General features: G+C 46.2%; 1 protein-coding gene across 1 annotated transcript in view; it reads left to right on the forward strand.

The window, feature by feature from the left end:
- Positions 1-322: 322 nt before the first annotated feature.
- The window catches only part of LOC124787718, a 78,170-nt gene continuing 65,484 nt past the window's right edge, over positions 323-13,008 (forward strand). The window contains exons 1-2 of the mRNA XM_047254562.1: positions 323-2,002; positions 2,092-3,383. Coding sequence (XP_047110518.1) covers positions 644-2,002; positions 2,092-3,383 — 2,651 coding nt within the window. The 5' untranslated portion in view covers positions 323-643. The remainder of the gene's footprint in view (positions 2,003-2,091; positions 3,384-13,008) is intronic.

The raw sequence follows: 13,008 nt of genomic DNA on the forward strand, positions 1-13,008 counted from the left end.
TGTCACAGAAGCTTCTGTATCTAGTGGAAGCTGTTTAACAGCACCAGGAACGGGATACTTGGCAGTATGCCCTGCCCCTGCAGTTTGTGAGTCTGTGTCACTGGAAGATGCCCCAGACATGCTAATGCTTCAAAATGAACAAGCTGTTCATTTGAATCAATTGCAATGGTCACAACAGTTCCCTGGCTACAGATTCCCAGAACAAGGGCATTACAGCATTGGAGGTGCTGCCTTATACCCAACTTCTTTCTCTGAAGGTGCTCTTTTATCTTTACCCCCACCACCCCCACCTCCACCCCCTCCACCACCACCATCAGTTCCTCCTCTACCCCCAACATTGCCACCCCCACCTCCACCACCTCCTCCACCTACTGCAGTTCCTCCTCCGCCACCACCTCCAGGTGAAGAATCAACAAATTCGAGTGCTGATGTATTGACAGATTTTCAGGTGGAAGATGATTATGTCAGAGATGCTTCACGGGAAACAGTGGATGTCTCCACTTCAGAAAAACGTGAGTGTAATCCTGTTTTACACAATGTTTTGAATCAAGAGAACTTGAGTACTTTGAGTGTAAGGGAATCCAATCTTGAAAGCAGCAATTGTGAAATCAATCTGAAAAATGTTTCTGTTGAAGGCCCAGACATGCCTGACAAAAGTAACTGCCATTCACCTGCAAATTCTGGTAAACTGACTCCAGTGACAATGGTTCTGGAAGTCAGTGAGAAAATAGGTGATGAAAATCCTCGGAAGGATGGTCCAGTTTCTCCTCACATTGCAGAGCAAGGTGTAGATGTCGGTGGAAACAATGAGATGGCAAATAGTGTAAACTTCCAGAAACGTCCTTTTTGTACGATGGAAGTGACTGAGGTGGATGTGCACACCGAGCCAGATGCGGACCATGATGAGGAGACTGGATTAAATGATGTCAGATCAGATAACACAAGTGAAGGTGATCCAATGGATTTATCATCCATGATAGTTTTGGATGAAGTAGGCCCCACTTCCTCCCCAGAACCAGAGTATCCTGAGAAGATTTGCCTAACAGTGCTTGATGAGGTGGGACATGTTGACAGTATAGATGAAAATGAAGAGCTTTTACGTACTAAATTATTGGAAAGTATATGCGAGAAGTCTAGATCAGCAAAGCAAAAAGAAATTGGCAGTGAAAGCGAGTCACAGAAGCCTGTTTCGAGACAAAGTGCAATAGTAATTCCAAAAAAGTTACCATCTGTGAAGCGTGAGAAGAGTGTGGCTAAGTCTGTACATAATTCTACGCTGAGGACAAGAGGGGCCTTCAAGCGCAGTCTGAAACCGGCATTTACTAGGAGAAAATATAGCTCTCTCAGTCATAGACAGGAACAAGGATCTTCAGATAGGTTTAAAAAGCAGAAAGAGCTTGTAAGTTACAGAAAACCAGTTCGGAGATCTCAAACAAATAATGGTTCATTGCAAGTAACTGTTGCAATGACAGAAAGCAAGGGCAATAGTACCAAGAGAAAGATAATCCCTTTTGATGGAGGAAAAGCTGTGGAACGATTTGTTATACGCCTCGATGAGGACACAGACAGTGGTGAAGATGATGGAGGCAAACAAACTGTGAGCGGTGGAGAACATAGGGTTGTTCATATTAGTGAACATGCAAACAGTAAATTACAGAACTCTGCTCGGTCCTCAGAAATATTTCCTGTTTCTGGCTACAAGGAAGACAGTCAAAACTCAGAACCCACTGCCTTGTTACATGTTGAGGGGCCACTCGCTTGTAGTACGTTGGGTACTGAAGTAGTTCCTGCCGCTAAAGAATTTGAAGAGAGTCTTGACATACTGCTGAAGCAGGCTAGATCAGAGGCAGAGGCACGTGGAATGGGAGAAGTGAAATGTGTTGCAACAGCAAACAATCCGATACAAATTCATACAGTGGCAGATAATTCTCTGGTGCCAGGTTTGCAACGAAAAGACAGGACTGTTACCATAAGGGACAGCCCATTGACTGCAACTCCTTTGGTAAGTAAAATTTAAAATGGCTTTGATAAAAAGTATTTATTTTCCTTGAAATTACACTAAATCTTTTTTGTTGTGTTTTTTATTCACAGGCTGTTAGATTTCTTCCGTCATCACGACAAGAAGAATATAGACGTTTGAAGGAGCAGTTAGCTTTGAAGCAAAGGCAACTCCAAACTACTATTGCAAAGCCTTCACTCCAGCTTTCCAGTACTGAAGTAAAAGGGGAAACTATGACTGTGAAGAAATCAACTCACAAATTAATACGAAAGAATGTTGCTCCTGGAGGCAAAAGTTTATTGATGTCAAAGGTTTCTCCAGTTGTGGTAACCCAAGGTCACGGCACAATAGGTACAGTCTCAAAGCAGGTGAATACTACATTAATGAAGACAAGCCAAAGTGTAACTAATATCAAGGCTGTTGCAGGAACTGCGTCAAATGAAATCACTAGAATAGGTTCACCTAACCGTAATATTGCTGATAAATTTAGAAATTTTTCATTAAATGTAAAAATTAGTGACAGTGGCACTAGAATTGTAGAAGCTTCAGGAATAAAAGTAAATGCACAAAATGCTAATTTGAGAACAGGTACTAGTCTTCCTGTAATAGAGCAGACAGATCTCAGGAATAATAGCATTTCCCCAGTTGTAAAGCCTCCAATGAACTATAGCCCTAAAAGCATAAAAATGGAGCGCACCTTTTCCATCAAGTCTAAAATTCTAGATATGCAACATAGCTCAGTTACATTGAAAAATAAGAATGTTGAATTACCTTCTGCAGGTAATCTCCTGAAGTCACCTAAGAATTTAATAGAAAGCAAAAATTCTCACAATGGTGGAAACAAAGAACTTTTAAGTAGTGCTGCTAAAACTTCAAGTGGTGTGCTGAAAGGGACTGATAAATCTTCTCCTGAGATCTTCAGTGTCTCAGCATCCACATCAGCAGTTCCAGCTAAGCAACAACCAATGATGCAGAAAGTGCCAAAGGATGTGCTAGAGAGCACTTCCTCTCAAGCAAATCAACCAATGCGTAAGGATGATAAAAGTGCACTTAACAGAACTGTACTTGAAGCAAGACAGTTGGAAGCTGCTGTTCGTGCAAAGTTACAAGATTATAGAAAAAGGAAAAGCACGGTAGAAAGCAAAAAACAAATGGGTAACATAGCTACACAAGTTTCTAGCCCTATGCGTAAAATTTCTGTGGAGCAGAGAAAATTTAATGCGGGCAGTCTCTTGAATTCTGAGTGTGTTAAACACAAAAGTGTTGCAGAAACCTCAAGTACTTCGGACCAGTCGTGTGGAAAAGGATCAAATTCCAATACAGAACCCGACAAGGGAAGCAATGTTCAGCTGATGCAGCTGGAGAATAATCTTCTTAAGGAAAGGTGAGCAAAGAATTTGCTTAAAAAAAGAAATGTTACAGGTGTAATTTCCTTTAGTAAGTCTATGCCACAATTTTATCTGCAACCTGAAATTGCTTCATTGTCTAAATGATCTGTAAAATTTTAAGAAGTGCTCAAAACTGTTGAAGAGTATCACTTGCATTTAGTTATTTCATATATCTGGTTACTTTGACAGTATTGTAAAAAAAATCCTTAAAAAAAGAGAAATCTTACTACTGAAACATTTCAGAACTTAAAGGTATTTTAATATAGAAGTTGAAAGATTTTAAAAAGAGAAGGTTAAATGGTATTGAAGTTGAAACAAAAAAAATTCAATTTAATTTGTGTTATCTGTAGTACTTTCAAAACTTCCAGCCTTCATTGTAATTTATGCACTTTTATTGCCTGCACCTGTTCTTCAGGTATACCATAAATCTAAATGCTCACATGTTTACATCTATAGTCTGCAAACCACCATGACCCCCCTGCGGCTCCGGGGATTAGAATAGGCCCGAGGTATTCCTGCCTGTCGTAAGAGGCGACTAAAAGGAGTCCCTCCCCCTCAAGGGGGTAGTTAGCGCCTGCGTCCGGAGACGGACGGTTCCACGACCTCTATTTGCGGTCATTTTGCTTTTTCACTTCTCGTTTCTTCCTTCGTTTGGTTGGTTCCTTTCTTTGCTCTTCTCCACCTCACTGTCTTCCTTACTCTTTCCCTTGTCTTCTTCTCCTTGCCTTCTCCGTGCCTTCTTCTCCTTGCCTTCTCATTGCCTCCTTCTCCTTGCCTTCTCTGGTCTCCGCCTCGGCGTTTGAGACAGTCTGTCCTCTCTCTCTCTCTCTCTCTCTTCCTTTTCCTCGTCTTCCTTCCTTCCTGTGCGCGCCTGAAGGCCGACCCACGCGTTCGCATGCGTAGCCGGTGACGGGGTAACGCGTAATTCCCCGCCCTGGGTAGACATGTAAGGCACGCACGTACCCCCTGGTAATGGCCAGGCCCAGGGAGGGGTGATTGCCTGAGCTGATACCTTCTGACCATGCCGATTGGTCCCTCCGTCTGTTTCTCGGGAGGTGTGACCTGAGATGTAAACATTCACCTAAGGCGGGAGTGCCCTCTGAGAGGGTCCCCACAAGGAAGGAGCGCGCCATCGGAGACGCTGGCAATCATGGGGGATTCCTCCGCAATGGATTTCACTCCATCTCTTTCGACTTCTGTCCAAAAACGGAAACTTGACCAGCCACCAGTGACCAAAGTACTACCGCCTGCCCCACAGTTCCTCGTCGTTTCTCGATCTGAGGACGGAAAGGATTTTTCCTCTGTCAACCCTTTCGTTATCCAGAAAGGCGTAGATGCCATAGCCAGATCTGTCAAATCTTGTACCAGGTTGCGTAACGGTACCTTATTACTAGAAACTGAGAGCGCCTTTCAGGCACAAAAACTGCTTTGGGCCACACTCCTGTACACGTTCCCTGTCCGGGTGGAGGCTCACCGAACTTTGAATTCGTCTCGTGGTGTGGTCTATACTAGATCCCTCGACGGATTGACTGACGAGGAGATTCAATCTTTCCTCGCTGAGCAGGGTGTGACGGCTGTCCATAGGGTCATGAAAAAGGTCAACAATGACCTTGTACCAACCCGGACACTTTTCTTGACCTTTGATAGTGTTAAGCTGCCATCGCACATCAAGGCGGGCTACGAGGTTATTTCTGTTCGCCCCTATGTCCCGACACCTACGCGCTGCTACCAGTGTCAGCGTTTCAATCACACTCGACAGTCTTGTTCCAATGCGGCTAAATGTGTCACTTGTGGCAGGGATGCCAATGAGGGTGACTGTCCACCTCCGTCTCCTCGTTGTGTGAACTGTCAGGGTGACCATGCCGCATCCTCCCGCGACTGTCCTGTCTATAAGGAAGAACGCTGTATCCAAGAAATTCGGGTCAAAGAGAAAGTGTCCACCTCGGCTGCTTGCAAGCTATTGGCTAGTAGGAAGCCCACGCTGCTCCCAGCGGGGAAATACAGTACTGTCCTCGCCTCTCCTCGGACTACCAGGGAGGTGGCAACCCAGACATGCGATCTGACCTTCAGCACCACGCTCGTCCGTTCGGCCAGTGCTAAGATCGCGCGGTCGACGTCTCCTCTTCCTCCCATCACCCCACAGACACAAGCCCCTTCATCAGCTTCTGCTAAGACAAAGACCCAGAAGTCAGATGCATGGGCCTTCAAGAAGGAACCGTCCCGTGCAGACTTCCTACGTACCTCGACCTCCCAGCCTTCGACCGGTACTTCCACCAAACGACCTTCCAAGAAGGCTCACAGGAAGCACAGTTCTCCTTCTCCGCCACGGCGCATTTCTTCTCCTGCGCCACCTAGCGGTTGCCGCCCCAGGCCGTCATCAGTTTCGCCTGGCTTACCAAGATGGCCGATGAACCTATAGACCCAATGGACGATGACTGTCCGCCTACTGATAGCGGCGGCAGTGCTCGCTCGAAGCCAGGCCCTCAGCGGCCTTCGAGGTGACCCCTTCTTTCATCTTCCCTTTTTTCTTACGATGGCACTTATTCACTGGAATATTCGCAGCATTCGCTCCAACTGTGAGGACTTGAAGTTGCTGCTCCGCTTGCACCGTCCGCTCGTCGTAGTCGTCCAGGAAACGAAGCTACGCCCATGCGATCAAATTGCCTTGGCACACTACACCTCTGTGCGTTTTGACCTACCCCCTGTGGTAGGTATTCCGGCTCATGGAGGGGTTATGTTGCTGGTCCGGGATGATATTTACTACGATCCCATCACATTGCACACCGGCCTGCAGGCAGTTGCCATCCGCATTACTCTCCCCACTTTTACATTTTCCATTTGTACCGTTTACACTCCATCGTCATCTGCCGTTAACAGGGCAGAGATGATGCAGCTTGTTGCTCAACTACGTACCCCGTTTTTGTTCACTGGAGACTTCAATGCCCGCCATCCCCTTTGGGGCTTTCCGGCATCCTGCCCGAGGGGCTCCCTGTTAGCAGACCTTTTCGACCAGCTCAATCTTGTCTGCCTCAATACTGGCGCCCCTACTTTTCTTTCGGACACATCTCACACCTATTCCCATTTAGACCTCTCTATATGTACTACCCAACTTGCACGCCGGTTTGAGTGGTATGCACTTTCTGATACATATTCGAGCGACCACTTCCCGTGTGTTATCCATCTCCTGCAGCATACCCCCTCCCCGTGCTCATCTAGTTGGAACATCTCCAAAGCAGAGTGGGGACTCTTCTCTTCCAGGGCGACCTTTCAGGATCAAACCTTCACAAGCTGCGATCGTCAGGTCGCACACCTCACGGAAGTCATTCTCACTGCTGCTGAATATTCCATCCCTCACCCTACTTCTTCTCCACGTCGCGTACCGGTCCCCTGGTGGACCGCAGCATGTAGAGACGCTTTACGTGCTCGTCGATGTGCTTTACGCACCTTTAAACGCCACCCTACAGTGGCGAATTGTATCACTTATAAACGATTACGTGCACAGTGTCGTCGTATTATTAAAGAAAGCAAGAAAGCCAGCTGGGCTGCTTTCGCAAGCACCTTCAACAGTTTTACTCCTTCTTCTGTTGTCTGGGGTAGCCTTCGCTGGCTATCTGGCACTAAGGTCCACTCACCAGTTTCTGGCTTGATGGTCGCGAATGGCGTCCTTGTGGCCCCGGAGGATGTCTCCAATGCCTTTGGCCGCTTTTTCGCAGAGGTTTCGAGCTCCGCTCATTACCACCCTGCCTTCCTCCCCCGCAAACAGGCAGAGGAGGCTAGGCCACCTAACTTCCGCTCCTCGAATCGTGAAAGTTATAATGCCCCATTCACCATGCGGGAACTCGAAAACGCACTTGCCTGGTCACGGTCCTCCGCTCCAGGGCCTGATTCTATTCATATTCAGATGCTGAAGAACCTTTCTCCTGCGGGTAAAGGTTTTCTTCTTCGTACTTACAATCGCATCTGGACTGAGGGACATGTTCCCGCATGCTGGTGCGAGTCTATTGTTGTCCCGATTCCTAAGCCGGGGAAGGACAAGCACTTGCCTTCCAGTTATCGACCCATCTCGCTTACCAGCTGTGTCTGTAAAGTGATGGAGCAAATGGTTAACTCTCATTTGGTTTGGCTGCTCGAGTCTCGACGCCTACTTACCAATGTACAATGTGGATTTCGTAGGCGCCGCTCTGCTGTTGACCATCTGGTTACCTTGCCGACCTTCATTATGAATAACTTCTTGCGGAAGTGCCCGACCGCGGCTGTGTTCTTTGATTTGGAGAAGGCTTACGACACCTGTTGGAGGGCGGGCATTCTCCGCACCATGCATACATGGGGTCTTCGCGGTCGCCTCCCTCTTTTTATTCGTTCCTTTTTAATGCATCGACAGTTCAGGGTACGTGTGGGTTCTGTCCTGTCAGACACCTTTCACCAGGAGAATGGGGTGCCACAGGGCTCAGTTTTGAGCGTCGCTCTCTTCGCCATAGCGATCAATCCAATAATGGATTGCCTCCCAGCTGATGTATCAGGCTCCCTTTTCGTGGACGATTTTACCATCTATTGCAGCGCGCAGCGTACATGTGTCCTGGAGCGCTGTCTTCAGCGTTCTCTTGACCGACTTTACTCCTGGAGTGTCGCCAATGGCTTCCATTTTTCTGCCGAGAAGACGGTCTGTATTAACTTCTGGTGCTACAAGGAGTTTCTCCCACTGTCCTTAAGACTCGGTCCCGTTGCTCTCCCATTCGTGGAGACAACAAAATTTTTAGGTCTTACATTTGACAGGAAACTTAGGTGGTCTCCACATGTGTCATATTTGGCTGCCCGTTGTACCCGTTCTTTAAATGTCCTCCGTGTTCTCAGTGGTACGTCGTGGGGAGCGGATCGAACCGTCCTACTTCGTCTATATCGGTCGATCGTCCGCTCCAAGCTGGATTATGGGAGCTTTGTATACTCCTTTGTACGGCCATCCATCTTACGCCGCCTCAACTCCATACAACATCGGGGTTTACGACTTGCGATCGGAGCGTTTTATACTAGTCCCGTAGAGAGTCTTCATGCTGACGCTGGCGAATTGCCACTCACCTACCGGCGTGATATACTGCTTTGTCGGTATGCCTGTCGGCTACTGTCAATGCCCGACCACCCGTCTTATCGTTCCTTTTTTGACGACTCTCTCGACCGTCAATACGGGTTGTATGTCTCTGCCCTGCTACCCCCTGGAGTTCGCTTTCGTCGCCTCCTTCAACACCTTAATTTTTCACTCCCTGCAACCTTTCGAGTGGGCGAGAGCCACACGCCACCTTGGCTCCAGGCTCAGGTTCGCGTTCACCTTGACCTCAGCTCGCTCCCAAAAGAGGTTACCCCCGGTTCGGTCTACCACTCCCGATTTGTCGAACTTCGTTCGAAGTTCATTAATATGACCTTCATTTATACAGATGGCTCAAAGACCAATGACGGGGTCGGGTGTTCCTTTATTGTCGGGGCACAAAATTTCAAATACCGGCTCCATGGCCATTGTTCGGTCTTCACAGCTGAGCTCTTTGCCCTCTACCAGGCTGTTCTTTACATCTGCCGCCACCGACATTCTGCTTATGTCATCTGCTCCGATTCCCTGAGCGCCATCCAGAGCCTCAGTGATCCGTATCTGGTTCACCCTTTCATGCACCGGATCCAACGCTCTCTTCAGCAGCTGGTGGACGTCGGTTCTCCGGTTAGCTTTATGTGGGTTCCTGGCCATGTCGGTATCCCTGGGAACGAAGCTGCAGATGCCGCGGCCAAGGCTGCGGTCCTCCAGCCTCGGACAGCTTCTTGTTGTGTCCCTTCGTCGGATTGTAGCAGGGTAATATGTCGGCGCATTTTATCGCTGTGGCATGCCGATTGGGCTGCACTTACAGACAACAAGCTTCGGGCCTTGAAACCTCTTCCCGCGGCTTGGACGTCCTCCTCCTGCCCTTCTTGGCGGGAGGAGGTCGTTTTGGCCCGGTTACGAATAGGACACTGCCGGTTCAGCCATCGCCGTCTGCTGACGGCTGCGCCGGGGCCGTTCTGCCCAAATGGGCAATTGCTGACAGTCCGCCACATTTTAACGTCCTGTCCGGATTTTAACACACTGCGTCTTGATCTTGGCCTGCCATGTACTCTAGATGCCATTTTAGCGGATGACCCACGAGCAGCTACTCGCGTTCTTCGTTTTATCAACTTGACAAACCTCTCTAAGGACATTTGATTATGCTGTTTTTTTTTTTTTTAATCCTATGCCTGTCAGTCTGTCTTTTATCGTGTTTTCCCTTTTAGTTGTTGTTTTAAACTTGTGCCTCGCGGTGCATTCTTAACGTAGTCTGGGCGCTAATGACCATTGAAGTTGTGCGCCCTAAAACCACACACACAAAAAAAAAAAACACCATGAGGTGCATGGTAGAGGGCACAGTCCATTGTATATCAGTTATTAGGGTTTCTTCTGGTTCCATTCATGTATGGAGCATGGGAAGAATGATTGTTTTAATTCCTTTATGAGTGCAGTAATTATTCAAATCTTACGTCATGATTCCAATGTGAGCAATACATAGGGGGGTTGTAGTATACCCCTAGAGTAATCATTTAAAGCTTGTTGTTGAAAGTTTAATAGGCTTTCTCGGGATGGTTTATGTCTGTCTTCAAGAGTCTTCCAGTGCAGTTCTTTCAGTACCTCTCTGACACTGTCTCAAGGATTATACAACTTGTGACCATTTGTGCTGCCCTTCTCTGTATGCGTTCAGTATCCCCTGTCCTTCTCTGGTACAGGTCCCACACACTTGGGCAATATTCTAGGATGGATTGCAAAGAGTGATTTGTAAGCAATCTCTTTTGTAGACTGATTGCACTTCCGAAGTATTCTACCAATAAACCAATGTCTACCACGTGCTTCAAACAAAAGTGAACCTATGTGACATTATAGTCATATGGTGCTACATTTTTTCATTTTGAAAAGTGCACAATTTTACATTTCTGAACATTTAGAGCAATTTGCAAATCTCTGCACCACTCTGAGATCTTATCAGATCTGACTGAATATTTATGCAGCTTCTCTCAGATATTAGTTCATTATAGGTAACTGCATCATCTGCAAAAAGCCCGATTTTACTGTTAATATTGTCTGCAAGGTCATCAATATACAACATGAACAACAAGGGTCCCAACACACTTCTCTGGGACACATCTGAAGTTACTTCGTCTGATAGTTACCCTCCATCCGAGATAACATACTGTGTCTTTTCTACCAAAAAATCCTCAATCCAGTCACAGATTTCTCTCGATACCCCATATGATCATACTTTTGACAATAAGCATAGGTGAGGTATTGAATCAAATGCTTTTCTGTACTCCATAAACACTTCATCTACCCGGGTGCCTTGATACAAGGCTTTTAGTATGTCATGTGAGAAAAGCGTGAGTTCGGTTTCACATGATTGATGTTTTCGAAACCCATGCTGGTTGGCATTGAGGAGGTCACTCTGTTCAAGATACCTCATTATGTTTGAAATGAGAATATGTTCTACGATGAAGTGCCAAATAAACTGGTATAGGCATGTATATTCAAATACAGAGACATGTAAACAGGCAGAATACGGCACTGTGGTCAGCAACACCTGTATAAGACAACAAATGTCGGGTGCAGTTGTTAGATTGGTTACTGCTGTTAAGTGATGGGTTATGAAGATTTAAGGGAGTTTGAATGGGGTGTTACAGTCGGCAGCGCACGAGTGATGGGACACAGCATCTCCGAGGTAGCGATGAAGTGAGGATTTCCCATATGACCATTTCACAAGTGCACCACATATATCAGGAATCCGGTAAAACATCAAATCTCCAACATTGCTGCGGCCGGACATAGATCCTAGAAGCATGGGTCCAACAACGATTGAAGAGAATCGTTCAGCGTGACAAAAGTACATCCCTTCCGCAAAGTACTGGAGATTTCAGTGCTGGGCTATCAACAAGTGTCATCGTGTGAATCATGGGCTTTTGGAGCTGAAGGCCCACTGGTGTACCCTTGATGGCTGCACAACACAGCTTTACTCCTCAACTGGACCCATCAGTACCAACATTGGACTGTTGATGACTGGAAACATGTTTCACGGTCGGACGAGTCTTGTTTCAACTTATATCAAGCAGATAGATGTGTATGGGCATGGAGACAACCTCATGAATCCATGGACCCTGCATGTCAGCAAGGGACTGGTCAAGCTGGTGGAGGCTCTGTAATGGTGTGGTGTGTGTGCAGTTGGAGTGATATGGGACCCCTGATACGTCTAGATACGACTCTTGATGGATGACACTTACATAAGCTTCCTGTCTGATCACCTGCGTATATTCTTGTCCCTTGTGCATTCAGACAGACTTGGGCAATTCCAGCAGGACAATGCAACACCCCACAGGTCCAGAATTGCTAAAGAGTGGATCCAGGAACACTCTTCTGAGTTCAAACACTTTCACTGGCCACCAAACTCCCCAGAATGTTATGAAGCATAAGTGGTATGCCTTGTAAAGTCCTTTTCAGAAGAAATCTCCACCTCGTCATACTCTTAGGGATTTATGGACAGTCGTGTAATATTCATGGTATCAATTCCCTCCAGCACTACTTCAGACATTAGTTGAGTCCATGCTCTGTCATGTTGCGGCACTTCTGCATGCTTGTGGGGGCCCTACATGATATTAGGGAGGTGTACCAGTTTCATTGGCTCTTCAGTGTAAGATTCTACAATAAATTGATGTCAAGAACGTTGGATAGTAGTGTTGTGGATCACTTCTACTACCGTTCTTGTAGATGGGTGCAACCTGGGCCTTTTCTCAAGAGCTTGGCGCAGTTTTTTGTTTGAGGGATCTGTGATAAACTATAATTAGAAGAGTGACTAACTGGGACGCAAATTCAGTATAGAATCTGACGGGTTCCATCGGGGCCTGGAATTTTGTTCAATTTTAACGATTTCAGCTATTTCTCAACACCACTGACACAAATACTTATTTCATTCATCTCTTCAGCAGTATTAGGTTTAAATTGGGGCAGTTCTCCTGGGTTTTGAGGGCCATTCTCACAGGTTTTCTGTTGTAAAGGAAAATTTGAAAATGGCTTTTGCTTTGTTACCCTGAATTTCAGTTTCTGTCTCATTCACTTTGGGGCTACTTTGGTGCTGTTAACAGCCTTCACATATGACTATAATTTCTTTGGATTTTGTGAAATGTCATTTAATACTATTTTGTTGCGGTAGTCTTGAAGGCATCATGCATTGCTTTCTTGACAGCCAAACGTGTTCCATTCAGCATCTCCTTATCTATAGCCCTACACTTTGTTTTACACCTGTTATGCAGCAATCTCAGTTTCTGTAGAAGTTTCTTTAAAGTGACTGTATACCATGGAGGTACCCTCCCATTATGAACTGTTCTACGGGGTACATATCTATACAATGCATCGTCAACAATTCTTTTAAACTTGAGCCAGAGTTCCTCTACATGCTCCTGCTCTATGCTCAAAGTGCCAAGTTCCTTATTGAGATATGACACTACTGATTTTTTTCTCTAGTTTACTGAACATATATAACTTTCTGCTTGTTTTCATTGTCCTTTGTACTTTGGTAATCATTGTTACCACAACCA

Source organism: Schistocerca piceifrons, chromosome 3 (assembly GCF_021461385.2).
Source record: "Schistocerca piceifrons isolate TAMUIC-IGC-003096 chromosome 3, iqSchPice1.1, whole genome shotgun sequence".
NCBI lineage: Eukaryota > Metazoa > Arthropoda > Insecta > Orthoptera > Acrididae > Schistocerca > Schistocerca piceifrons.